The 27,518-nt window shown below is 37.8% G+C and overlaps 2 protein-coding genes and 1 long non-coding RNA gene across 3 annotated transcripts; 2 read left to right on the top strand and 1 right to left on the bottom strand.

The window, feature by feature from the left end:
- Positions 1 to 1,110: 1,110 nt before the first annotated feature.
- Positions 1,111 to 4,988, top strand: LOC145793775 (uncharacterized). Its single transcript, XM_082876648.1, has 4 exons — positions 1,111 to 1,922; positions 2,037 to 2,384; positions 2,793 to 3,033; positions 4,620 to 4,988. The coding sequence occupies exons 1-4, from the start codon at positions 1,111 to 1,113 to the stop codon at positions 4,986 to 4,988; spliced, it is 1,770 nt and encodes a 589-aa protein (XP_082732774.1).
- Positions 4,989 to 20,860: 15,872 nt separating this feature from the next.
- On the top strand, positions 20,861 to 24,441 carry LOC145793774 (protein NRT1/ PTR FAMILY 5.4-like). Its single transcript, XM_082876647.1, has 4 exons — positions 20,861 to 21,075; positions 21,302 to 21,462; positions 21,577 to 22,076; positions 24,415 to 24,441. Exons 1-4 carry the CDS (start codon positions 20,861 to 20,863, stop codon positions 24,439 to 24,441), a joined length of 903 nt encoding a protein of 300 aa, XP_082732773.1.
- Positions 24,442 to 25,617: 1,176 nt separating this feature from the next.
- On the bottom strand, positions 25,618 to 27,183 carry LOC114316496 (uncharacterized). Its single transcript, XR_014331856.1, has 2 exons — positions 27,026 to 27,183; positions 25,618 to 25,987 (listed from the first exon to the last, which is right to left on the bottom strand). It is a non-coding gene; the product is annotated as an uncharacterized LOC114316496 (long non-coding RNA).
- Between the last annotated feature and the right edge of the window lie 335 nt (positions 27,184 to 27,518).

Raw genomic sequence — 27,518 nt, 5'->3', positions numbered from 1 at the left:
GAGTTGATGGCATAAGATTCTCTTTTGTCAGCCAACCACGTGCCTCACGAGGAGGTTCCTTTGAGAGGTCCATGTCAAGACTTTATTTGGTTTTGTTCTGTCTATCTATACTTGGGCTAGGTCCCCTTTTAACTTTATCTGTGTAAATGGGTGACGTAAAACTATTGTATTTATGACGTCACATATATATATATATATATATAAGTTTGTTTTGAAAATTTTGTCTCATACATGTCAGCACAGCTCAATGGACTATATATGTTTATATATTTGCTTCTGCAGCCCCTTGTTATACGACATTCTGTCAAGAGGCCTTTGATAATCCATGGATTATTAGTCGGTTACGACGCTAAGCCTATAAGGCCGGGTTTGGGTTGTGACAGAGTGGTATCAGAGCACGCATCTTACTGCACACACGAGTCCATACGAGCTATAGGATGTCCTAGAAAAGAAGTAGGGACATTCATGTGTATGTGTGAGTGTGTGCGTTGATTACTGTGACAACTGGATTTGAACATGAATTCAACTTGACCTCATATAAATGAAACATATGAACTGAAACTGAATATTCTGAACATTATAGAAGGGTTTACTTGCCTGTGTTTATTATTGTTGTGTTTACCTATAGCTAATGGAGGATGCAAGAAGTAATGATACAAGTGAATCCTTAGAGGCTCGCATGAGTCGAATGGAACAAATGATTACCGCTCTAGCTGAAGCAATAGCATAGCAACAAAGACAACAACCGATGCCTCCTCCACCCCTTTCGGTCCTTGTTGAGTTGGATAATAATGACATCACCAACCTAACGCAGAAATTCATGAAGATGAAACCGCCAACTTCTTGGGTGGTATTGAACCGTTAAAAGCGGAGACATGGTTACCAGAAATAGAGAAGTTATTTGAAGTGTTTCCCTTTACTGAGGCTCAGAAGGTTTTATTGGCCACCTACACTCTTAAAGATGAAGCTCAAAGATGGTAGTTATTGATCCGAAATAATAATGAGAACATGACCTGGGCTCAATTCAATGAGATTTTCTACAACAAGTACTTTCCCCAATGCTTTAGAGACCGAAAAGTTTTCAAATTCCAATAATTGAAACAAGGCAGAATGTCCGTAGCTGAATATGAGGCCAAGTTTACTGAGTCGGCCAGATTTGCTGCTCATATGGTCGACACAGATTATAAGAAGGCCCAAAAATTTGAAGGGGGCTTAGACCTGGACATGTATAATCGAGTGGGTGTATTGAAATTGCCTACTTATGTGGAAGTGCTTGATAGGGCATTGATGGCAGAGGCCATACTAGCAACCAAGAAACAAGTTAAAACTCCAACAACTGAATGGAGAGGTAAAAGGGCCAGATTCAATTTCAAGAAGAGCCGATCATTTTCGAAGAAGCAAAATACTGGATCGTCAAGTAGCTCAAGCCAAAGCAATGGGTCTATGCCAGTTTGTCCAGATTGTGGAAGGAAACATAAGGGTATGTGTCACTATGTATCTGGTGCTTATTTTCGATGTGGCAAGATAGGCCACATGATTAGAGATTGCTCGATGAGACTTGACACGACTGCCCGTCCTATGGCAAGTTCAGCTAGATCTGCTCTTGCACCAAGAACCAATACAAAAGCCAATGCTGGAGGAGAAACTTTGAGACAAGGCCGGGTTTTGGCATTAATACCTGGGGATGTACAGAATACTAAGTCAGTGGTGTCAGGTATAATTTCTATCTGTGCTCAGAATGCCTATGTGCTGATTGATTTTGGTTCCATGCATTTATTTGTATCGTATGCTTTTTCTCAGAAATTAACTAGACTGTTAGAACCTATGAACTGTTTACTATCTGTGTCTACATCGTCTGGGGGTTCTATGATATGTGCTTATGTCTATCTGGCATGTGATATTATGATTGGTAATATGACATTGTATGATGATTTGTTGCCCTTGAGCATTGATCATCTTGATTGTATTCTGGGTATGGATTGGTTGACTAAATACTGTGCCACTATTGATTGTGCGAATAAATCTGTTGTGTTTAGACCACCAGGTATGCCTGAGTTTGTTTTTACTAGAAATGGGGTGGTTCCTCTGCCGTATTTGATTTCATTTATGAAAGCCAGGAAATTGTTAAGAGAAGGCTGTCGGGGCTACTTGTGTTGTGTGTTGACTAAGTCTTCGGATAGTGCTAATGTGGAAATGATATCTATAGTCCGTGAATTTCCTAATGTGTTTCCTACTGACCTACCTGAGGAATTAATTGATAGGGAAATTGAGTTCACCATTGATGTAGTACCCAAGACACAACCAATTTCTAAAACCCTATACAGAATGTCCACTTCTGAACTGAAGGAATTAAAAACTCAACTCCAGGAACTATTAGACAAGAAGTTTATCTGCTCAAGCACTTCACCTTGGGGTGCTCCAGTGTTATTTGTCAAAAAGAAAGACGGGTCTTTAAGGTTATGTATTGACCACCGTGAGTTGAACAAAGTAACTGTCAAAAAGAAGTACCCACTACCCTGAATAGATGACCTGTTTGATCAACTTCAAGGAGAACAAGTGTTCTCTAAGATAGACCTTAGATCCAGATATCACCAACTAAAGGTGAAAGCAGAAGACATTGAGCAAATTGCTTTCCGAACTTGATACGGACATTATGAATTCTTAGTCATGCCATTTGGGGTAACTAATGCACCTGCAGCATTCATGGACTTAATGAATAGAGTGTTCAAACAATTCCTTGATGAGTTTATTGTTGTGTTCATCGATGATATATTGATTTATTCTAAAAGCAGGGAAGAACATGAAAATCACTTGAGAATTGCTCTACAGATTCTAAGAGAAAAGAAGTTATATGCGAAATTTTCCACATACAAATTTTGGCTTGACAATGTGGCATTTTTGGGGCGTGTAATCAACAAGGATGGAATCTCTGTTGACCCACAGAAAATTGAAACTATTGTGAACTGGCCTAGACCGACGAATGTAACAGAAGTTCGAAATTTTCTAGGACTTGCAGGCTATTATCGCAGATTTGTAAAAGATTTTTCCAAACTTGCTTTGCCACTCACTCAATTTACACAAAAAGCTACACCATTCGATTAGACTAATCAAAGAAATACTATTTTCTAAGAGCTAAAAACCAGGTTAGTAACTGTGCCAATTTTGACCCTATCTAATGGTACTGATGGGTTTCAAATTAACAATAATGCTTTCCACAAAGGTTTAGGGTGTGTGTTGATGCAAAATGGAAAAGTAATTGCTTATACTTCTCGACAACTCCGCTGTCATGAAAAGAACTATCTAACCCATGATCTTGAATTAGCCGCTGTGATATTTGCTTTAAAAATTTGGCGCCATTATCTATATGGAGTTACTTGTGAAGTATACACAGATCATAAAAGCTTAAAGTATTTCTTCACCCAAAAAGAGCTGCACATGAGACAGAGGAGATGGTTGGAATTGATCAAGGACTATGATTTGCAAATTTTGTATCATCCAGGAATCGCAAACACTATTGCAGATGCATTGAGCCGAAAATCTATTGGGGATTTGTCGTGTTTGCTCACCGGTTGAAGAGAGTTATTGTGTGGCTTAGAGAAGAATGAAATTGAAATTGTGTTGCGTGAATAATGTGGGATCTTGGCTGCCATTTTTGCCCAACCTGCAATCATTGAAGAAATTAAAGAGAAACAACGTGAAGATGAGTTTCTGAGGAAAATTGTTGATGAGATTGACCCAAAACCGAGACCGGGATTTGTGCTTGACAATGATGTGTTGAAATTTTAGAATCGCCTCTATGTGCCAGATTGTATTGATTTGAGGAAACGCATTATGACTGAAGCTCACAATTCAAATTTGCTATGCATTCAGGAAACACAAAGATGTATCATGAGTTGAAACAAAATTTTTGGTGGCCGGGAATGAAAAAGTGTATTGCAGATTTTGTAGCTCGATGTTTGCACTACCAACAAGTTAAAGCTGAACATCAATGACCTGTCGGATTGCTACAACCGCTGCCAATACCGAAATAGAAATGGGAACATGTCACAATGGATTTCATTATGGGATTACCTCGCTCCCCCCGAGGTATGGACTCTATCTGGGTAATTGTTGATCATTTGACTAAATCCGCACATTTCTTACCTGTCAAATCTTTGTATAATGCGAATAAGTTGGCTAACTTGTATGTTAATGAGATTGTGAGATTACATGGCGTACCAGTATCTATTGTATCTGACAGAGATCCTAAGTTCACTTCAAGATTTTGGCAGAGTCTATAACAAGCTTTGGGGACTGAATTAAGACTACGCAGTGCTTATCACCCACAGGCAGATGGCCAATCTGAACAGACCATTCAAACATTGGAAAGCTTGTTACGGATGTGTGCCCTAGACTTTCAAGGCAGTTGGGAATCCTATTTACCATTGGCTGAATTTGTGTATAACAATAGCTACCATTCGAGTATCGGCATGGCTCCTTATTAAGCTTTGTAGGGTAGAAAGTGTCGATCTCCAATTTGCTAGGCTGAGGTAGGTGATAAACCGTTATTAGGGCCGAAACTAGTGCAAGAAACAACCGAAAATGTGAAATTGATTCATCAACGCGTGAAAACTGCACAGAGCCGTCAAAAGAGTTATGTCGACATCCGAAGGCGTGATAGAGAATATGAAGTCGGAGATCATGTGTTTATCAAAGTGACTGTAATGAAAGGTCAGACATGGTTTGGAGTGAAGGGTAAGTTAGCACCGAGATATGTTGGGCCTTATGGAATCCTTGAGAAAATTTACCCGGTGACGTATCGGGTGGCCTTACCTCCAGTGATGGAAAATATGCACAACGTTTTTCATGTTTCGATGCTTCGGGATTATTTGAGAGATCCGTTACATGTCATTGAACCAATCCATGTGCTTCTGAAAGACGATTATACGTATGAAGAAAGGCCAATTCAAGTGGTTAACCGAAAAACCAAGAGATTGAGGAACAAGTAAATTCCATTGGTGAAGGTTGATTAGCAAAATCATGGAGGGACTTATGCAACTTGGGAAATGGAAGAAGACATAATGAAGAGATACCCTAACTTATTTCCTTTAGATCCAGTGTTCTTCCAAAATAGAGGTAATTAGAGTTTGAAGGACCAAACTCTTTGAGGGAGAAAGACTGTAACTACCCCAACCTGTGATTAGCCTTAATCCATGATTAAATATGCCTAAGAAGGATTAAGATGAAATTCTAAATTTATTTGCATTAAAATGAAATTCTAAATTTATTTGCATGTGTGTACGACATTATTTGTGTTTCTATCTGTCCATCATAGAAATATATGTTTGTCATTATGTTCTATTCTATGAATTGAAGGCCTTATCGGCATCCGATCGCGAAATTGACTTGAATTATGTGTTGGTTACAATTTTTAGAATTTTAGAGTAAGTTCAATTAAAAGTCGATTTGGAACGATTTAATTAGAATAATTTATGTCTAATTGAGTAATTTGATCAGCCATTTAATTAAACCATTAATTTAGCCTAAATAAGGCATTAATGGACCCTCATTCACATTTTACACTCTCATATCCTCATCCTTAGCGGCAAAACGTGAGAGTAAGAAGGGAGTAGGAAGATTTGACTCTAAGCTTGAGAATTGGAGAGTCTTGAAAGGGAATTAAAAGAATTGACTTGTAAGCTCAAACATCAACACATCTAAGCTAAAATTGGGCCCCTAAGGTAAGATATCAAGCCTTTAGTTGTGTAGTTGGAGTATTTACCACATGTATTCAAAAGAACTGAGTGAATTGAAGCAAGAATTAAGTTGATTGATGTAGAAAGAAGAAGATGCATGCATGCATGTACATCACGTAACAAATAGAGCATGTTGTCTAAGAATTTGTCCCATGCATGTCCATATTTTAGCTATGGTTTAAGAATTCAACATGTTTTTAAGCTAAACACCTCATTAGATTATGTTTTGGACACTTAAAGCTCAAACCATTTCATGCATATAGCATTCATGTTATGTTTTTAAAGTCTCTAGGTGGATTTTGAACAATTGACATAATTTTGGGCCTTAATTTCAAGAAACGATCTTCAGACCATGGTATTTTACAAGTTTCTAAATGTTTTTTTTTTTTAAATTTGGCCCAAAAAGATGAGTTTTGAAGGATGTAATTCGAGTTTGAAGCTTGAGAGTGCAATATGGAAATTCCAGATTCTGTACTTCTGCTTGGGTGGCATAATCTGCGCTCGAACGACCACTCTGCGATCTTGCACCTCCACTCAAGCGACCAAAAGTTCGCTCGAGCAAGAAATACGAGCTCCCAAAAGTTTTCACATTTTATAGACTGCTCGAGCGACTGAAGTTGCGCTCGAGCGGGGACCTCAGTCTCACGCTCGAGCAACCGTCGAGCGACCATCAAGCGAAAATATCATACAACCAGTACTTTTTCAAAGTTTGAAGGCCGCTTGAGCGAGTGAATCTGCGCTCGAGTGGCCCCTCACATGTTTGCATATCCGCTTGAGCGAGGGAAGTTGCGTTCGAGCGTGACCCCTGTTTTCAGTAAGTTTGGTTAAGAGTCCCAAAGTGCATTTTGGCATTCACATTTCATCCTAGACATTCTTAGGCCATGTTTAAGACTCAATAAGAGGCTAAGATTTAGAAACACACTAAGAATGAAACGAAAGAAGTTAAGTATCAACTGAGTGTGTGTTTCATTATGTGTTTCTCCTATGTGTGTGTAGGTCACGCGCCACAAGTTATCTGATTTGTCTGTTCTGCAAGTGGAGCCATATGCGAGTAATAACTTTGTAAAGTTATATTTAACTTTAATTATTTTCTGATGCTATAAAATGATCAGTTTTCTGAAATGTGATGTTTTGTATGAATGAATGATTGTCCAAATTTCTAAAATGTATTTGTGGCATCCTTAGCACAAGGCCCTTGCCTGGGGGTAACAATAACGTGGTTTACAAGTACAAGGCCCTTGCTTGGGGTAACAATATCCTGCCTTTTTAAGCAAGGCCCTTGCCCGGGGGTAATAATACCGTGGTCTCATGGCCCTTGCCCGAGAGTAACAATACCGTGGCTCAAGTATATTACAAGTTCCCAATACCTGAGGTTCCTTATAGAACTAACAAGCAAGACAACGCTAATGGATGTACCATATATGACTAAGCATGAATTCTGATTTCTGTATGAAGTTTGAATAAGAATATCAATATACATCTGTTTTTTATTTGAATTCTGATTTCTAAATCTGTTAGGGACATCGTTCATTTAAACCCATTACTCTGTTATTATTCACTGGGCTTCCACTCACTATTTATATTATGTATGTAGGTGATCAGGCACGTGACCAGGCCTAGAGTTGACGACCTAAGATTCTCTTTTGTTAGCCAACCACCGCGCCTCCCCGAGGAGGTTCCTTTGATAGGTCCATGCCAAGGCTTTATTTGGTTTTGTTCTATCTATCTATACTTGGGCTAGGTTCCCTTTTAACTTTATCTGTGTAAATGGGTGTAGACGCGCCCTGAGGACTCCCGAAGCTCTGCACCGGCGAGGGCACGAAATCTCGTTTGCTCTCTAACATACTACTACAGTTCGGACTCAATGTCACGGTTTTGAATCTGATCTCACAAAGTGTAACGCAAGACCGATAAATCACCAAAGAGTCCAAATCCGGAAAATCATTTTGGAAAATTGATTTTTGTAAAAAAGTGCCAAACATGGACTGCTTTGCCAGATACAGAGTCGCCACCTAAAGATTTTATTTTGGGGAAATTTAGGAAATCCTGACTCGTTGCCTAAGGCCACGTGTCCGTCATCACCAAAGTTGCCTCGGCTCGGGAACTTGGGTACGATTGGGGAAGGTCATGCAATGAGCACCCCGGCTCGCCCGATCAAAGATTGGCATGTACTAAGCATGATATCTTGTTTTTAAAAACACATGTGTTCTTATTCCGGTTATTGAACCTAGAATTACTATGTGATGCGCACAGCTTACAAGTATAGACTAGATCGCCTAAGTTGGAACAAAGCATTACATACTTGTTTGTTTTGAAAAACGGTTAGAAGTTTGCTACTCGCAAGTAAGCTAAAACGAGGATTTCAATGAATTGCTCCAATTTCAAGTAATCCAACCTTCACCCATAGGCATTCAGGCAGTTTATATCAACTAAGCAGTTAGCCTCATGACAAGCATACTTTCATGGCAATCAATAACACACATGTAGTATGCTAAAGCGTAAACACTTACAGTGTACTCCGAGCCAAAACAACAACCAGTTAGTAATCAATGCATGATCCTAGTTTATGTTAAGATGGCTAATGCAACGCATGCAAAATGTAACTAGAAATAGGCTCGGCTATTCTAAAATGGCATATGAGATGCAACTCGATAAACATGTATTCAAGTAGGAATTGAAATACAATGCAGTTAGTATGATGCGCCGAGCCCAGTGCATGCAATACAGATGAATGATGCAAACATGCATAGCATAAGGATGCTAACTGAAACATGCCCTAATCTAACCAATGAAAGCGGGTAAGTAAAAGGGAGAAAGAAATGGAGGTTAGAAGACATGCACATACGCACGCACGCACACTTATTACAAAATTTGCCCTCTCAATGGAGGGTCCGAATAAATAATACAAACTAACTAATTAACTAACTAACAAGGTAATTAATTATTACAAAACCGAATGAATAACTAGCTACAATTAATTATTACAAAACTTAACTAATTATCAAATGAATTATTTAATTACAAAACCAAATGCTAACTAACAAGTTAGAAAAAATAGTAAACCATGTTGTTCTAGCTCTGGTTGAAGGAGAAGAGGATGCATGCTCGGTTGCGGTCCCGAAAAGCTCTCCGGTTGCTCTCAAGAGGCTCTGTTTGCAGGGTGTCCTTAAGGAATTCCTGCTGAACCTTACCAAAACCAGTCTGAGGAATACACCAGTGGCCTGCCGGCCATGGGGGATTACTGCCGGCCACTTGCCAGCCAAAGATGGGCCACTGCCGGCCAATGATGAAGGGCTGCCGGCCATCTGCATGGCACTGCCGGCCACTGGTGTACTGTGACACCAAACTGCAGCATAGCACAAAATAGAACAAAGTAAGGGTCTCCCAAGGATATGTACGCACTATGCCACCTCATATCACCTCAAGGGAGAGACATAGTTGGATCCAAGACCATCAATCACGCATCCCGATGCATGATGGCCAAAGATCCAATTGTGCACATCAATGCAAAATAAATGCACAAATAAACACATAAAGCCTAAAACTCTATCATGTATGATCAAGAGCGTCGGCGACCGAGAATTGAGACACGTTTCATCACTTGAAGTATGAAACGCCCCTCGTTTCTCGCGCTCGGATTAAGACTTAATCCAAACAACAATGCAACACAAGCATGGCAAACATGCAATATGACCTAAGCATGCAAACATGCAATACAATATGAACAACCTAACAAAGCTAATGGCATGCACAATGCAATGTAACCTAAGCATGCACAATGCGATGAACATGGCATACACAATGCGATGTAATGCAAGTATGCAAACAACATGTAATCAAACATGCTCAATGAACTTAAACCAAAATGGACAGACCTCAGCTATGCCCAAATCAGTGGCCAAAAGTGTTGAAATAATAGGCACAAAAGCAAGGTATGCATGCACAATGCAAAGGCCCATCAACCAGGCCTAAGAGCATAACTCTCAAGAGTGCTCAAAGAGTGATAAATATGGAAGTGTGACAACACTAAGGGCATTGAAATGAGGTAAGAAATGATGCCAAATCATTTAAACAACACAAGAAAAACATGCGAAGGTCCTTAAAGCATGGAGCTATCAAAGAGGACTACAAAGGAGGCATGCAATACATGGCACAAATGCATGAACTAAGCATGGACAGAGTTCAAATAGGTCAAAATAAGGACCTAAACATGCTAACATGAGGGCCCAAAGACCTAGGTATGCAAGCGTACAAGCTAAGCCATAAACTAGGCAACAATGCACAACACTTAAAGGCACTTAAAGCATGATTAAAGTGGGAATATGGCAATGCTATAGGCTCGGAAATGTCATGTTGAGTGATGCCAAATCATGTACACAACACAAATGAAGCATGCAATGGTGCTCAAAGCTTGAGGCAAGCAAGAGCATTTCTACTACAAGTATACAAAACATGAAGCGTGTGGTTAAGGCAACCCAAAACAGTCCTAGAACATGTTAAAATGAGACTAAAACATGTATGGAAGTAAGCCAAAACAAGCTAGCATGGTGAGCATGAGGCATGATGCATACAAGGCAAATAAGGTGGATTACACTACACTTATTAAGACCAAGCATGGGATGACTCAACCAATGAAAATCAGAGTTATATTATAGCAAAATAACCCCAAAAACACATTAAAATGATGGCTCGCAAGCTAAGGCATGAAGGCATACGCAATGGTTCATGTTAAGGTATAAAGGGGCAAACCCTCCAACGCATTGAAAGCATGACAAATGTGAATACATGGACATGAAACATGCACTGAAATAACATTTCAAATGATGCCAAATCAGTAAAATAGTCCAAGTAACACATGCTAATGGACTCAATACAAAAAGCCAACAAGCTATATTGAACCAAGGCTATACAAAGCAAGTCATGTATGACCAAAACAACACAAATCAGACCTTAAACATGCTAAAACATAAACAAAGTCTCCTCAGAGCTAAGCCAAAAGCATGCTAAAATGGCATGTTAAAACATGATGCATGTTAGGCTACTTCATGGAATTGCACTACAAGTGTATGGAGCATACAAGGAGCTATTAAACCAAACCCTAATAGAGGTATGACATGGTAAAATAAGCCCAAATACAAGCTAAAATATGGCTAACATAAACTTACCAAGGGTGCTCACACATGAGGCATTCAAAGCAAGTAAACAAGACACAAAGGAGAGGGGATGACCCTCTCCTATTTAGGACACCAAGACCACCTTTCCACCACTGAAAATCCTTTGGATTTCAGTGGTGGAAAGGTCATGCAAAGGGTTTCAACAAGAGCCTACAGGGATGGCTCAAAATGAGGCCTAACAAGGCCTAAGAGGGGGTAAACAACTCCCAACGAAAAAAAGACCTTAAACAAAGATCTAAAGTACTTAAAAAAAGAACTTTTTTCAGTTGAAAGCAAGACCTAAAATAATATGCAAGGATGGCCAAAATGAGGTACAAATAAATGCTAAAATGGGAAATATGCTCACCTTTGAAGTTCAACTTCGAAACCAGCAATCTCGGGGGCCAAAAACCACTTTCAAAGCTCTAATAACACTCTTAAGAACCTCAGTCCAAAGGTGGTGGTGTATCTCTATGTGTTGTAGTGCAAAAGTACAAGAAGAATGGGCTTTAGAGCACTATTCTATGCAATATAGAGAGTGAGAATGAGAAATATAGAGAGAGAGAGAGATCTTTCTTCTCTAAAATGGCTGACCCCCTGCTAAGGAGAGAGGGCCTCTCCTTATATAGAAGAAAAACAAGGCAAAGCTTGTTAAACAAGCTTGGCAAGAGCTTCATCCCTCCATGCACGTGTATGAAGGGGAGATGAGTGAAAACTAGCTGGCTCAAAAGATTTGGCGTGAAACCTACTGAGACAAGGGGTCTGCCGACCATCAGTGGTGGCTGGCAGTGGCTCATTGATGGCTGGCAGGCCTCATCAATGGCCGGCAGTAACAAAGGCAGGGGCCGGCAATGCACTACGATAAACATGCCGGAAGGGCCAACACATGGTCCAAAAAAAAAAAAAAAAGGAGGGGCAGAAAGGATACAGGGTTTGGAAAGCTCAAACCTGTGACGTTCCGCTGCGAATGTCAAGTACTCGACGAGCAATCGAACTAGTTGTTGGATGTACCTGCAAGCACAACCAAGTCTTGAAGACGGTCAAAAATGGGGTGTCTACAATGGGTGACATAAAACTATTGTATTTATGACGTCACATGTGTATATATTAAGTTTGTTTGGAAAATTCTGTCTCATACATGTCAGCACAACTCAATGGGCTATATATGTTTATATATTTGCTTCCTCAGCCTCTTATTATATGACATTTTGTCAAGAGGCCTTTGGTAATCCATGGATTACTGGTCAGTTACGACGCTAAACCAATAGAGGTGGGTTTGGGTCGTGACAAGTTTCTCCATCTCTCAGTACTAGTATAGTTTCATGGGAATCTCAAACCAGAATTAAAGTAGTAAGATAAAATAACAATTTTTGTTGTCATATTTAAAATCAATTCTCTCAAATTTTTATAGGATTTTTTTCCCCTTTCTCCATGATTGACCAATACTGATGGAGTTACTGTTGGCATCACAATTGTTGGGACAATAACAAGGGTAGGACAACTCTTAGTACTCTCTTTTTCATTTGTCATAATTTTGAACATTATAACACAATATAATAATAGATTTTGCAAATAATGAAAAAACTATATTTCAGAAAAGAAATAATTTTTCCAGTCTATTATACTACTGGTGATGGTGGTAGCAACAATGGGCATGGTAGTGGTGGTAGCGGCAACAGTAGCAATGGTAGTGCTGATAGTGGTAAAGGTAGTGGTTGCGATGGCATGATGGTTGCGGCAATGGTAACGGTGGTAGTGGTGGCTGTGGCATGGTAGTGGTAGTGGTAGTGGTAGTAGCGGTAGTGATGGTGCTGGTAGTGGCAATGGCATGATGATGGTGGTAGTGGTAGTGGTAGTGGTAGTGGTGGTGGCGACGGCGACAGTGACGGTGGTGATGGTGGCACAGTAGTAGTGGTAGCAGTAGCGATGGTGGGGGTAGTAGTAGTAGTGGCGGCGGCAGCATTGTTAATAGTGAGTTTAAAATAGTGTATACTAATACTTATATTTAGTATTTATAAATTCAGCCAAAATTAAGTAAGTTTCATATGACTTAAATTTTTTGAAAATTTTAACTTTCATTTTAAAAGGCACTTAAATTTTTAAGTGATATCAATTGTGATTATCAAACACACTTAATTGATTATCACTTAATATATTCAATTTTAAGTGCTGAATCATGTTATCAAACACCCTCTTCATTGTCGATCTTGAACTCTCGTCCCTCGTCGTCGCTTCAAATTCATCAAATTAGTCGCTTTCATAAATACAGAGTTTAACAAACTTAATGTGTTCAAAATTTTATATCTAAACATTGAATAAAAGCTTAATTTATTTTAACCGAACTACTTTAGAATGTTCAATTTTTTATGTATGAACATTTAATATTTGGCCAGTCTTAACAATTTGAACAAAATTATTTTGTTTAAATATTAATAATCGCACATTGTATAAAAGTTCAACTCTGATTATCCGAACACGACGAACAAACTCATCTTCCCAATATACGAATGAGATAAATAAAAAACCAAAAAACTAAGTCATAAACTAACATTCTCAATGTTCAAATCAACGTTTTCAATGTTTATATCAGAACCAACCATCTTAGTGTCATCCATAGTATGCAAATATTCAAAACTAATTGATTTCAATATTCTTAAAACTTAAATCTTCAAAGGTAATAATGCTTTGAGTTTGAAAAATCTGTATAATGGACAAAAAAATGAAGTGAACTAATTAATAAAGAATGATATCATAAGTGTATGCCAATGTTGAAGATGATAAAGAAATACAACGTTTATATGTTAAAACCCTAAACCTGATAAGAATGATAGTATGTGAAGTGTATTTTGTGTTTTTAAATATAACTTTTTTGAATGGATATAATGCACCTCATATTGTCCTTAATGTCATTTCATTAGAAGATATTATTAAAATATAAATATAATCTATTAACGGTATGTACTAAGAGTATTAATGATATATAAATATTGGAAAATGTTAGGAATACCAAATTATTTACCAAATAAATAACCAAATATTTCACATGGGTCATGTTGTCCTTAATGGTCATTTCATTAGAAGTTATTATAGAAATATAAATTTAATCTACTAATGGTATGTACTGAGAGTATTAATGATATATAAATAGAATCAACTTTAAATTTTGAAAAATGCTATAGGCCCCAAATTTTTTACCAAATGAATGATTAAATGTGATGTGTCACATTTGGTCATTTATTTGGTAGAAAATTTGGTATCTTTAATATTATCCTTAAATTTTTAGTTCGAGTGACCTTTATATAACACCGAGGTTGGTGGCCTAGTGGTGAAGGCATTACCTTCCCACAACAATGAGTCAAGTTCGACTCCTGAGGAGTGTGAAATGTTAGAATTTTCAATGGCTCTCTTCTGAAACCTCGCGTTGTATTTTGATCGAACCTTGGCCCTGCTAGGGAATGGTTGATGAGCATTACTAGTATCTCGGTGGTAAGTCCCTTCCTATGAATTGAGTTAAATCAAGTCGAAAACTAGTTACCACAAATCCCAAGACTGCAGATGTCGTGATGACACCCCAGAACACCCTTTTTTTACATTAAAAAAAAAAAAAAAAGTGGTTACATAGGTAGCATTTAGTAACGTTTACGTTTTTGGTTTATGTTTATAAAAATTTTATAATTGGTTTTTGTTTATTTTTAGAAAAACATAAATTATAAACATGTTTTGTTTGAATAAAATGTTTGAAAATTTTTTAAAATATAAACTAAAAAATATGTCTGTTCAAACCTAAAATATTTATATTTATTTTTTATTATTTATGACAATGGGATCATACATATTATAATTGAAAAAAAAAATTAATTGAAAAAAAATTGTTAGTCAAATTTTTTAATTTCTGTTTAAAAATCAACGTAAACTCATTTTTTGAGTTTATGTTTTTTTTCTCAAATTTATAAACTGAGACAACCATTTATAAACTAAAAAAAAAAATTTATCAAACAAGTTTTTATGACAGTTTTTAAAATTTTTATAAATATAAACTGAAAACTAAAAGCGAAATGGTTAGGTGCCGTTTGGTAACACTTCTGTTTGGTAACGTTTATGTTTTCAGCTTATATTTACAAAAATTTTATAAACTGGTTTTTGTTTATTTTTAGAAAAACATAAACTACAAACGCCTTTGGTAATTGACAAAATGTTTTAAAAAAATTTAAAATAGAAAAAAGAGTGAGGAATGGCAAGTGGCGGCGGAAGACGGTGGTGGAAAGTGGTGACGGTGGGTGGTGGGTAGCGGGTGGTGGTGGGTGGTGATGGTGGGTGGGTGGGTGACAATGGCGGGTGGTGAGTGGTAGCGAGTGGGTAGTGGTGGTGGTTGTGGCAGATGGTGGGTGGTGGTCGTAGGTGGGTGGCGGATGGCGAGTGGTTGTGGAAGGTGGTGGTGGTGGAAGTGGGTGGGTGGGTGACGGTGGCGGGTGGTGGGTGGTAACGAGTGGGTGGTGGTGGTGGCGAATGGTGGGTGGGTGGTGGTGGCGGGTGGTGGTGGTGGATGGGTGGGTGACGGTGGCGGGTGGTGGGTGATAGCGAGTGAATGGTGGTGGTGGTGGTGGCGATGGCGGCTGGTGGGTGTGGGTGGCGGATGGGTGGCTGGTGGCGGGTGGTGACGGTGGGTGGGTGGGTGACGGTGGCAGGTGGTGGGTGGTAGCGAGTGGGTGGTGGTGGTGGTGGCAGGTGGGTAGCGGATGGCGGGTGGTGGTGGGTGGGTGGATAACGGTGGCGGGTGGTAGCGAGTTGGTGGTGGTGGGTGGCGGTGGTAGGTTGGTGGCGGGTGGGCAGTGGTGGTGGTGGTGGGTAGTGGGTGGTGGTGGTGGTGGTGGCGGATAGTGGTGGGTGACTGGTGGTGGCGGATGGTAGTGGTAGGTGGCTGGTGAGTAGTAGTGGCGGGTGGTGATGGCGGGCGGTGGATGGTAGTCGCGGGTGGTGGGCGGTGGCGAGTGGATGGCAGGTGGGTGGTGGGTGGTAGTGGTGGTGGTGGTGACGAGGGGTGGGTGGTGGTGGCGAGTGGGTGGCAGGTGGGTGGTGGTGGCGGAAGACGGTGGTAGAAAATGGTGGCGGGTGGTGGTTAGTATTGGGTGGTAAAAAAAAAAAACACAAAACTCAAAACGAAAACACATTTTTTGAGTTTACATTTTTTGGCCAAATTTATAAACTGAGACCACTGATTTATAAATCAAAAATTTACCAAACAAGTTTTTATTTGAGTTTTTTAAATTTTTGTAAATATAAACAGAAAACTGAAAACGTAAGTGTTATCAAACGGCACCTACGTTTTCAGTTTTCTGTTTATATTTACGAAAATTTTAAAAACTCAGATAAAAACTTATTTGGTAAAATTTTTAATTTATAAATTAGTGGTCTCAGTTTATAAATTTGGCCAAAAAAATGTAAACTCAAAAAATGTGTTTCTTTTTTGAGTTTTGAGTTTTTTTTTTTTTTTTTTACCACCCAACACTAGCTACCACCCGCCACCATTTTCCACCACCGTCTTCTACCACCACCACCCACCACCCACTGCCCACTACCACCTGCCACCACCACTCACCACCCACCTGCCACCACCCGCCTGCCACCTACTCACCACCACCACCCACCCCTTGCCACCACCACCACTACCACCACCACCACCCACCACCCACCACCCACCTGCCACCCGCCATTACCATCCACCGCCCGCCACCTACTTGCCACCACCACTCACCACCTACCAGCCACCACCATCCATCACCCGTCACCACTAGCCACCCGCCACCACCAGCCACCTGCCACCCACCCGCTACCACCACCCACCACCACCACCATCACCCACCACCCACCCGCCACCCATCTGCCACTACCCACCCGCCACCCACTCGCTACCACCTACCACTCACCACCCGCCACCGTCACCTACCCACCTACCACCACTACCACCCGCCACCACCACCACCCGCCACCGTCATCCACCCACCTACCATCACCACCCGTCACCTACCTGCCACCACTCACCACCACCCGCCACCACCCACCATTTGCTGCCCACTCGCCACCACCACCCACTCGCTACCACCCACCACCCGCCACTGTCACCCACCCACCCACCACCACTACCCGCCACCACCCATCGCCACCTGCCATCTGCCACCATCACCACCACCCACTCGCTACCACCCGCCACCCGCCACCGCCACTGTCACCCACCCACCCACCACCACCACCACCCGCTACCCACCACCCATCGTCATCACTTTCTGCCACCGTCTTTTGCCGTCACTTGCTGTCACTTGCCATTTCTCACTCTTTTTTATGTTTTTAAAATTTTTTTAAACATTTTGTCAATTACCAAACACGTTTATAATTTATATTTTTCTAAAAATAAATAAAAAATAAACAAAAACTAATTTATAAAATTTTTATAAATATAAACTAAAAATATAAACGTTACCGAACAGACCATACCAAACGCTACCTTATCAACCACGCGCATAACAATTGTGTCAATGTGTCACCAGCAAACCGCGGCAAATCAAAAAGTAATCATAATAAAATAGACGGACCGCGTTCTTTCTTTCTTTCTTTTATGAACATCTTTATATTTGGAAGAAATGAATTAGAGAAGTAAAGAGAGAATATGGAGTTAATGAGGAGGATTCAGGGATGGTTCAAATATCAAGAAAGTCAAGCTCTCGTCGTTCTAGGTAAATATTTATTAGCTGTATCTTTCTTGTAGAGCTTATACTATACTTCAATACTATAGCAACTAGTTTCGTCTCACACTTTTTTTATTTTTAAATTTGCATTTCATTTCAAAGTTCTGATATAAATATCATCGGCAACTGCAGCTACTAGCATATTATAATTTACAAGAACGGTCTGCTCTATTTGTCGTAAATTCTAATCCAGTAATTTGTTGCCTTTCCAAGTTCATCAAATAGACCACATCCATAAAGCCCCAACATATTTGAATCATCTTATTGTATCTTAGTTAATAAGTAATATAGTAAATTACAAATATCTCCTTAAAATTTGTTTAAAATATAAATTAATTTTAAAAATTATAAATATCTCATTATTAGAATTTTTTATTTAACAGAATTAATTAAAAAAAATTCTAACTCTTTTTTTTATATAATAATAAAATTACCTAAATTATTAATTGAAAAAAAAATTGACATCATTAAAAACTGTTAATTTAATTGATAATTTATTAATAAAGAGATCTATTTATTATGAAATTAAAAAATTTAATAAATAAAATTTAATTTCTATAACTACATAAAATAATTTATATTTTAAGTAAATTTTTTAAAAAATATATATATAATTTACCTTAAATAATAAGAGGCAATAAGAAAATACAACTTCATCCACCACTAACATGTCATTGATTCAAGCAATTGCAGACTAGGTCCAAGAAAAGAGAAAACAAACCTAAAGTATGGTCACTATTTCCTCTAGTATGAATTATTATTATTTTTTTTTTAAGCATCAAGTTCTTTCTTATATCTTCTTGGACGGAGTGCTTGACTTAAGTTGTTAAAAAAATTTAAAATAAAATTGTTTTATAACTCTTCAAATTTTCGAAAACAAAAATTCTAGCTTATACCACTTGTGATAAATAGTTCTAGATAGGGGTTACCTATTTTTCACCTGAATTTCAAAATTACCCTTCTCATTCTTTGTTGGAACAACTTATTCCTATTCCCTTTTTTTTTTTTTTTTTTTTTTTGAACTAGTTATTCCTATTCCTAACTAATTCCACACAATTACAAAATCAAGCAAGCCACCAAATTCCCATCTTATTCTGACAAACCCATCCACACTGGATACAAGACCCGACCCTCAACTCGCAGTCCCCTCTTCTTTCTACCGCCGCCAGTGCCATAGCTGGTCGCCACCGCTGCAGTTCCCTGAACTCAGCCGTTCGGATATGGTGGGTTTCAGACAACGATGGGCAGAGGAGGTGGGGCTTCAGATGACGATCCAAGGGGTTGATTTTAGTGGTGATGGGTGGGTCAGTTTTGGTAGTGATTTGTTGTTGGATTTGAATGATGGTGGTGGTCGGGTATTTTGGTGGTGGTGGTGGCAGTGGATTGCCAGAGTGAAGGGAGATGATAATTGTTGTGGTGGCGGTACTGTGGTTTGGCGGGCGGTGTAATTGTGGTGGGAAGGCAGGTGATGGGGGTGAGGCTTGTGGCGATGTGAACCGTGGCGGGAAAAAATGGTTGATGATGGTGGAGTATCTCAAATTACTGAAATGTAATTTTGCCAATTATCAAGGAAGGTCCATGTAACTTGTCCAAACCTATTTTATATGTTTCTCAAATTATGCTGTAAAAGTACATTTGATAATAACTTCCTTAGATTTTTTTATGTTGGTTTTAACCTAGAAAAGGGAAATTATGCCGATTCCCTACTTTGTCAATGTAGTCACATTGAATTGAATATTTAACACTTCATGTTATTATAAAATAAGATCTGAATCTTTGTGCTAAAAACCAGAATCTCTATATTGCAGGTCTGATTTACAGCAACAGTATGGCCGTGTATGTCTTGACTAACTTGGTGACCTTCTTGACTCACTTTTGGAAGTTAAAGCTCAAGCATGCTGTTGCAATCATGAACATTAAAGGTGGAGCGGCAGGTATCATTGGCTTAGTGGAGGCCGCTCTCATAGATGCTTATTTTGGCCACGCTGGGATGTTGCTCATCACAAGTGTTCTTTACAGCATTGTAAGTCACCGGAATTCTACACACTCCTTTCATTTGTGGCATAGCATTGCTAATTTGCTAGTAGTAGCAGTGAAGATATAGATAAACTACTCTGTTCTGACTGGGAATCGACAACCAAAACTAAACTAGGCTACTCGTGCATTTGCTGAGGTTGATAGGCAGGAATTGGGTCTTTCCTTGCATTTTTCATAGGGAATTATACTTCTTAATTGATTCTCACCGATAGAATAAAACAACTCATAATTTAGCCTTTCTAGAAGCCCTTTGTACATTTTCACTTGCTTTGTCCGACAAATTTAGTCATGGTCTTTGGTGTACATCTAAGTGCGAAGCCAAAGCTCTTACATCAGGCCAGAAAAAAATAAAAAAAAAAAATTGGACCATTAATGAATTAAATTTAATACATCATGGCTTTTCAATTGGTGTATTTATATAAATGATGCATGTAAACAATAACCCTTTCTTACTTAAATTCTTTGAATATGCCAATGAATCAAATTTAACTCAAGAACTCAAATCTTGGAACAATACAATGTAAACCTAACTTTCTTAATTTTTTGATCTGAAATGCAATTAAATCTTTGATCAAACACCTTGATCATTTCTTCAGACTAGGTTAACCACTAACCTAGGGTGGCCAAGCCACCCACAGTGATTCTTTAGTTGGAAACCACTCAAATCTAGCATCAAAATTAGAGTCAAGATGCATACACACTTACCTTACATCAAAGCTGGTCCAAATTAATTTAAAATATTTTTCAAATTTGTCTCTCACTAATGAATAGGAGACAATTTGATGCAGGGATTGGGGTTGCTAGTAATGTCAGTTCCTGATCGATTCTTTTCCAAGGGTGTAAAGTCGTGTCCAACAGGGGAGAAATTATGCTCTTCAAAGCTAACTGCTTCACCATTCTATTGGGGATTAGCTTTGATTGTTCTTGCCAAGGCTGGTCAGGGAATATGTTTAAGAGCCCTCACCTTTGGTAAAAAAAATTCAAAAGAGGTCCACCCGAAACGAAGGTAATCAAATTTGGTTTCTTGAAGTTTGAAGTTCACTGAAGAAAGGTTCAAGACAAAAGGAAACGTCAGAAGAATATTATTCGAAATACCTGCAAAATAGTTGGAACTGCAGGTGGCATCACATGGCTTTTTGTATCATCAATTTTTGCTCCTGATTGGTCTCATCGGTTTTTGATATCTGCATGTGTAATGGCAATTGGGATCGCTATATTTTTGATTGGATACGCATTCCTTTCCCCCCCTCAACTGCGAGCAAGTCCCCTCACAAACATGTTGCGGGTCCTTCTGGCTGCATTCTTAAAGAGGCATCTTGACTCTACTAAGTCTGGGAATGAAGATCAGACACCTCAAGGTCAAGGTCACAACCAGAAGACACCTCGAGGTCCCAAGAATGATCACTGTCGGTGAGTACACAATGTTCATAAAGTATGTGTATACATTTTTATGTTACCTTTATAGAAATTTAAAAACTATAAACCAAAACTTGGTTGGCATCTGTTTTTGTTTCAAAAAATACTGAAACATTTTACAAAATGTACTAAATTATGATAGCATTATATTTGAAATAAAGTTGGAAATGGTATTGGTGTAAAGTTTGTGTAGTTTTTAACATCTTTTACACTTGCGCAGGTGGCTCAATAATGCTGCAATAAATGTACCAGGCAATTTCCACTGCTTTCCCATTGGATGGATTAATTGCACAGTGGATGAGGTTGAGGAGACAAAGCTTCTGTTAAGAATGGTTCCAATCTCAGCTACCTTTCTTTTGTATGGGGTGATCAAATCCAACAGTAATACTTTTTTCATTGCGCAAGGATATGCAATGAAGAGGTCATTTCATTTCATATTATGAAAAAAGCAGCATCAAATTCAACTCCCCATTCAAATCCTCCGTCTTATGGCAGGATTCGCGACATCTGCAGTGAAACCTCTGTATAGGATAGTATTTGAACAACGAATAGTGCGAATGAATGGGAGATACTCATCTGGAATGAAGGTTGGTTTAGGAATGCTTGCCGCTTTGGTTTGTTGTAAAGTTGCTTGGTTGGTGGAGTATATAAGGCTAAAATCTTTGAAAGAACATGGCTTGTCAGGTCATCCCGATGCCATTGCACCAATATCTGTATTTTGGTTCTCTCCACAGTTTGTACTGATGGGAATCATGGATGGATTAGCTCGTGATGGTATGGAGGATTTCTTCAAGTATCAGGTTCCAGAGTCAATGAGGAAGAGATATGCACTCGTACTCACTGAAGCTGTGACCGGATGGGGAAAAATACTGAACATAGGGTTTATTATGATATTAGACGTGGTGGTCGAGAAGTTGAGAGTTGAAGATGGAAGTTGGATTGCAGACACTGTGAATCAGAGCCGCTTGGATCATTTTTATGCTGCATTAGTGGTGGTGAGCATAGCCAATCTGTTTATCTTTGCATATGTTGCTAGTTTCTACACTTACCGTGATTTTCCAGAAGAGGAAGACGACGAAGAAGAAGATCCACATGAAGAAATTAAAACTGGAAAGAAGCCAGACAAGGTGGAACCAACACCTGATGAAGAAACTGAAAGAACAATAAGAACCACCTGATGATGAAGAAAACTTGAAGAGAACAGTAGTGGTAGAGTTGGTCTAAGCAGCAATTTGATTTCTTGTGAATGTTCTTTTGAGTTGTTTAGGTTATTGATTCTTTTGGCTAATTAATTGTAGGATTATATTATACAAATTTGTGAGCACTTTATATAAGATTTCATGTAAAGACTTGAAATTTATTCTTGTATTATTATCATTATTTCTATGTTGATGAATATGATGTTTGATTAATTGTGTATAGATGTGGTATTTATTTATTTCAAGTCTTCAAAATCTCTCTGATTATGGGGATTGTGTTATTGATTTGACATTGTGTGTTTTAAAAGGATGCCTCCATGTGCTCTGCAACTTCCCGACTTATGTTGATGTATGGATAATGAACGAGAATGGCAAGAGAGAACCTTGGACTAGGTTGTTCCAACTCCGCTGCTAGCTCGAAAGAGTGTGGCTCGAGAGTGGCCTGAATTTGGTTTTTTTTCTGTTGTGGGCATGTACTTGAATGACGTCCCACACCCAAACATTTCATTTGGAAAACAATAAAAAAAGAAAAAGAAAAACAAGAATAGAGATTAAAGAGAGAAGCATGTATCGTTCGTAACCTAGCGTCACAGTGAGAGGAGTGATCTGGGTCCTGTTGCTGCCGTGGGTGCTGCAAGCTGCTGCCGTTGTGTTGTCCATAGTGGAAGAAGAGGAGTCTTCACTGTTTGAGTTGCAGAAGTTACTGTGTCCATAGGTATTTTGTTTCCCCTTGTGTGATTTGCTCTTCATTTGCTCTTCAATTGCTCTGTCAAGACACGAAATCAACGCTGTTTTGGGTTGAATTTTTAATACCGAATTTTGACTTCTAAAATACAGAATTTCTGTCAATACAGAATTTCTAAATATTGTCAATACAGAATTTTGTATTTTACACTGTTTTGGTACTAATTTGACAGAAATTCGGTACTAATTTGAATCTTAAATACAGAAGTTCTAAATACAGAATTTTGATTTCTAAAATACATATATGGGTATATATGTCATGGCAAAAGGATTAGTTGTTACAGATTTTGTCATTAAAGGACACAAATAATTCAAGAATTCTTTAATAATGACAAATTCTGTTCAATGACAAATTCTATTCAATGACAAATTCTTAAAGTGGCTGCCATGTCCCTTCGTCATTCTTTCCCCAACTTTTGTCATTGTTTTGCATATCTCAAATAGCTTTAATGAATTAGTTGATACAGATTTTTTTTTTATTTTATAGAAGGTTACTAATAAAAATCTCAATATTTGTTACAATAAGATCATTGTTTTTACTAGAAAAGAATACTTGAACTATTGTTATAAATTGGGCACTGGGCACTGCACTATTGGTATAAATTTTTGGTGGTATAAATAGAATTTTTGCCTAACATTGGTGGTATAAAAGCTACCCCTTCATCATATATACTCTCATGTTTGCAACAATTTGAGAACATTACTCTAAAATTGTCCACTAACTGTATGTCTTGACCTGCAAATTATTGTTCTTGTTTGCTTTCTTGTAATGTTGATTGTTGTGTGATAAGAATGTTGGAGGCCATCAATGTTTTGTCCACTAACTCTAAAATTTTGTATTCTATTTCACTTTGAAGCTAGAATGGATATTGAATTTTAGTTAACAGGCTCTGTATGATCTGAAATTTGTTGGTTTTGTTGTTAATTTAGGGTTTCACATTGTGTGATTAAGAATTAGTATTTTGATTTGATTAACTCTTTATGTTTGCTTAGAAAAAAAAAATGAACAAGTATTGAGTATTGTTTAAAGTTGTTCACCTTTTAATTGAAGGGATGAAGAATTGTGGCTATTTGATCATGTCTGTGCTTAGAAGCACTATTTTTTTTTTTTAATCTTATAATGAAGAATTGTGGCTATTTGATCATTTACCCCCCAAAAAATGAACAAGTTGTTTATCCTATAAAATCCACTGTAGGAGGGGATCCCACGCCATCAATTGTGCCTATTTGATCATGTCTGTGCTTAGAAATAGTGATGTAAAGATAAACAACTTTGAACAAAGTTTTTTTTAGTTTGAATGTCTATGTAAAGTTTTTTTTTTCCAGTTTGAACAGTCATCCCAGGCCATCCATGTAGAGTTTGTTTTTGTTTTGTTTTGTTTTTTTTCAGTTTGAAGAATTAGAGAAAAACTGTTAAAGAAAAAACTGTTAAACATAAATTGAGTTTATCTCTGAACACTTAAATTGTTAAAGTTAAATTAAGTTTGTCTCTAAACTGTTAAACTTAAATTGAAGAATTAAAGAAAAGCTGTTAAACTTAAATTGAGTTTCTTTGTGTTGTTATTGTTGTTTTGAAGAATTAGTAATTGTACTGTTAAATTGAAATTGAGTTTATCTCTGAATGTCTATTCTATTTCACTTTGAAACTACAATGGATATTAATTCAAACAATAATTCATTCAATGTGAGTGAGAAAGTTGAACAACAGGATAACAATCTTGAATTTAATGAGAGTGGTGAAGTTGAAGAACCAAAGAAGGGGAGGTATTTTAAGTGGTTAATCCCAAGATGAATGCTGATGTCTGATTTTTGATTGAAAACCTGAAATCCTGAATTAATTGAAATTATATGACAATATATACATTATGTAGTATTAAAAATGATTTTACAAATCATTTGGAGCCCTATTGACAACATGAGGTGTTAAGAGTTGAACCTTTTGAGGGGGAAAAAAAAAAATTGAATATCCAAAATTGAAGCCCTATGTATGAACCCTTCTTTCTCTAAGCTCTATCTTTGCTTTAGGTTGCAATTATTGCAATTATTACTTATTTAAATCCAAATTGAATATAATTTTTTTCAGATTACCAGGATTGCAAAGGAGAACAATTGTGCTTCAAGAACAACCCCAGATTCAGAGAGCAAGAGAAAGAGGGTTGCTAACATGTCTTGTGATTACTTGGGTGCTGTTTTGTTGGTGGATCATTAGTGGTGCTGACGAGTGACACTGAAAATGAGAAATGGAATTAGAAATTGATGTGAATTGAGCAAATGTATGGGGTTTTGGGGATATGAAAGGGCCTGAAGCTATGTTTTGTAATGGGGGTGACGTAGCACATTGTAATGGGGGTGAAACTTAGTTTTGTAATGTTATGTTGTTTTGTGAAATGAGAATGAACCTGTGTATTGTATATTTTATGTTTTGTAATGTTATGTTTTTTTTGTTCTTTGTTTTTTTTGGGTGATGTTTTGGTTGAAATGTGGAATGAAAAACAAAAGTAATCAATTAAACACAAAATATTTTCTAATGTAATGAAAACAAACAGGTAATTTGTAAAGTTATGTGACATGAGAATGAACATGTATTGACAACTAAACACTAACTAAATTAAACAAATTCATCATAGATAAACCATTGGCAATGACAAAAAAATAGTAAGAATATAAACTAACATTCAATTGATCATATAAAATAGCAGCAGCAACGGTCCACAAAACAAAATCCCACAAAAGCAATTGTCTTTCTCTATTACCCTTGATACACAAACAAAACAAAAGAAAAGAAAAATTCTTGGGCTGCTACCCTTGGTTGATTGGAATATGGTGAGTGGGCACTAGCCTACTATCCCTACTTGACTGATTGGAATTTGGGTGAATTGGCACGGCCTTGCTTGATGGAGTAGGCTTTTGCCTTGGCATTGGCATGCTAGATGTGCTTGACTGAGTGCACTTGGCCTTCTAACCTGCATGTTCAAACCAAGAGTATTCATTATTCCATTGTAAACTTCTATTGTGAAATACTAGAATTGAATTTAAATTTCAAAATTCCATAGGATTTCAGATCCTTTAACAAACTAGAACTAAATTTACTAATGACAAAACCTTTGAATTACTAAATAGCATGCACAAAATTAATCAGAATTCATGGAATTACAATGTCAAACACAAATTTATACAGAACTCTGAACCCAGCAGCTTATCTATTGGTCAAGCACTTAAGGTAAGAAAGGTAAGCATTCTTTATCATCAATGTTTACTTTGAACATTTTTGTTTTATTTCAACTCACAAAAGAAAATATATATAAAGATTTAAGACCCAGAAAAGGGAAACTATGATGCTTTTCAATTGAAATATGCTCAATATGAGTGAAAAATTCAGAAACTTGTTCTAATGGAGTCTAAAGCACATTTGAATATAATAATATGCTATAAGATTCAAACTAGAAAACAATTATTTGAATCTCTTAATTTTAGACACAAATGATGAGAACAAATTAAGATTCAAACCAGGAAATAATGGAGTCTAAAGAACTCTTGATATGGAAGTATACCAGTTGTTAGAAGTTGAAGATATGAATCAAAAGCACAAAAACCCAAACAAAAGGTGGTTGCATAGACCCTTTAAGGGTTACCCAAAACAGGACCAGAAAGCATCAAATTCTACTTGAATTGTACAAGAACTTAAATGCGCTAGGTCTCTAAACAGTGCTCCTAAATTGGGTTTTCGACAGAACCCTGGAGAGCATCAAATGTTTGCTTAAATTCTCCAAAGAAAAACCAAATTCACCAAATGGGTACTTGTAGAAATGGTATTGGAAGAATCAAATTCCTATTTTATAGATCATAGACCAATTTACAGAGCTAGCAGGCTAGAGACAGAAAGTAAAAACCCTAGTTTCAAAAATTAAAGGCAAAATCCAAGCCCAAACAGTCATAATTTATGATTTTGTACAGAAATTGAAATCAAAACAAAAACCCTAGTTTTGCAATATCGAGTTTACCTGAGATTCTTGTTGTTCTGGTCGATAATGAGGAGTAACTAACCCAATCTTCGCCATCGGTTGAGATATGTTGGCTCCAGTTGCTCAGTGTCAAGTGTGAGCGAAGAAGAAGGATGAGCAAGAGACCAATTATCATAGATTTCTTGGGTCTGGTCTGAGAAAGAGATAGAGAGACGAGAGAAAACGTGCGTGTGTTTGTTTTTGGAGTGGGTTTTGGAGAGCAACAATGGTAGAGGGTCACAATTTTTGTGGTCATAATGGCTTAAAATTGTCAAAATGATGTCGTTTTAGGTGTAAAACATGCCAAAACGACGTCGTTTTGACAGTTTTAAGCCATTGTGGCCACAAAAATTGTGGCCTTCAAACATTTTCCTTTGGAGAGAGAGTGGTTGCCAATGCTTTCTATCAAATTCGGGCCATTGGACCGCAAATTTTGAGCTACCAAGCTTTTTCTATTCACAATACCATATTTTGTAGGAAAAATATTTGAGGG

This window comes from Camellia sinensis, chromosome 6 (assembly GCF_055761805.1).
Source record: "Camellia sinensis isolate YWXY chromosome 6, ASM5576180v1, whole genome shotgun sequence".
In the NCBI taxonomy this organism is placed as follows: domain Eukaryota; kingdom Viridiplantae; phylum Streptophyta; class Magnoliopsida; order Ericales; family Theaceae; genus Camellia; species Camellia sinensis.
This window is presented reverse-complemented; position numbering and strand designations above follow the sequence as displayed.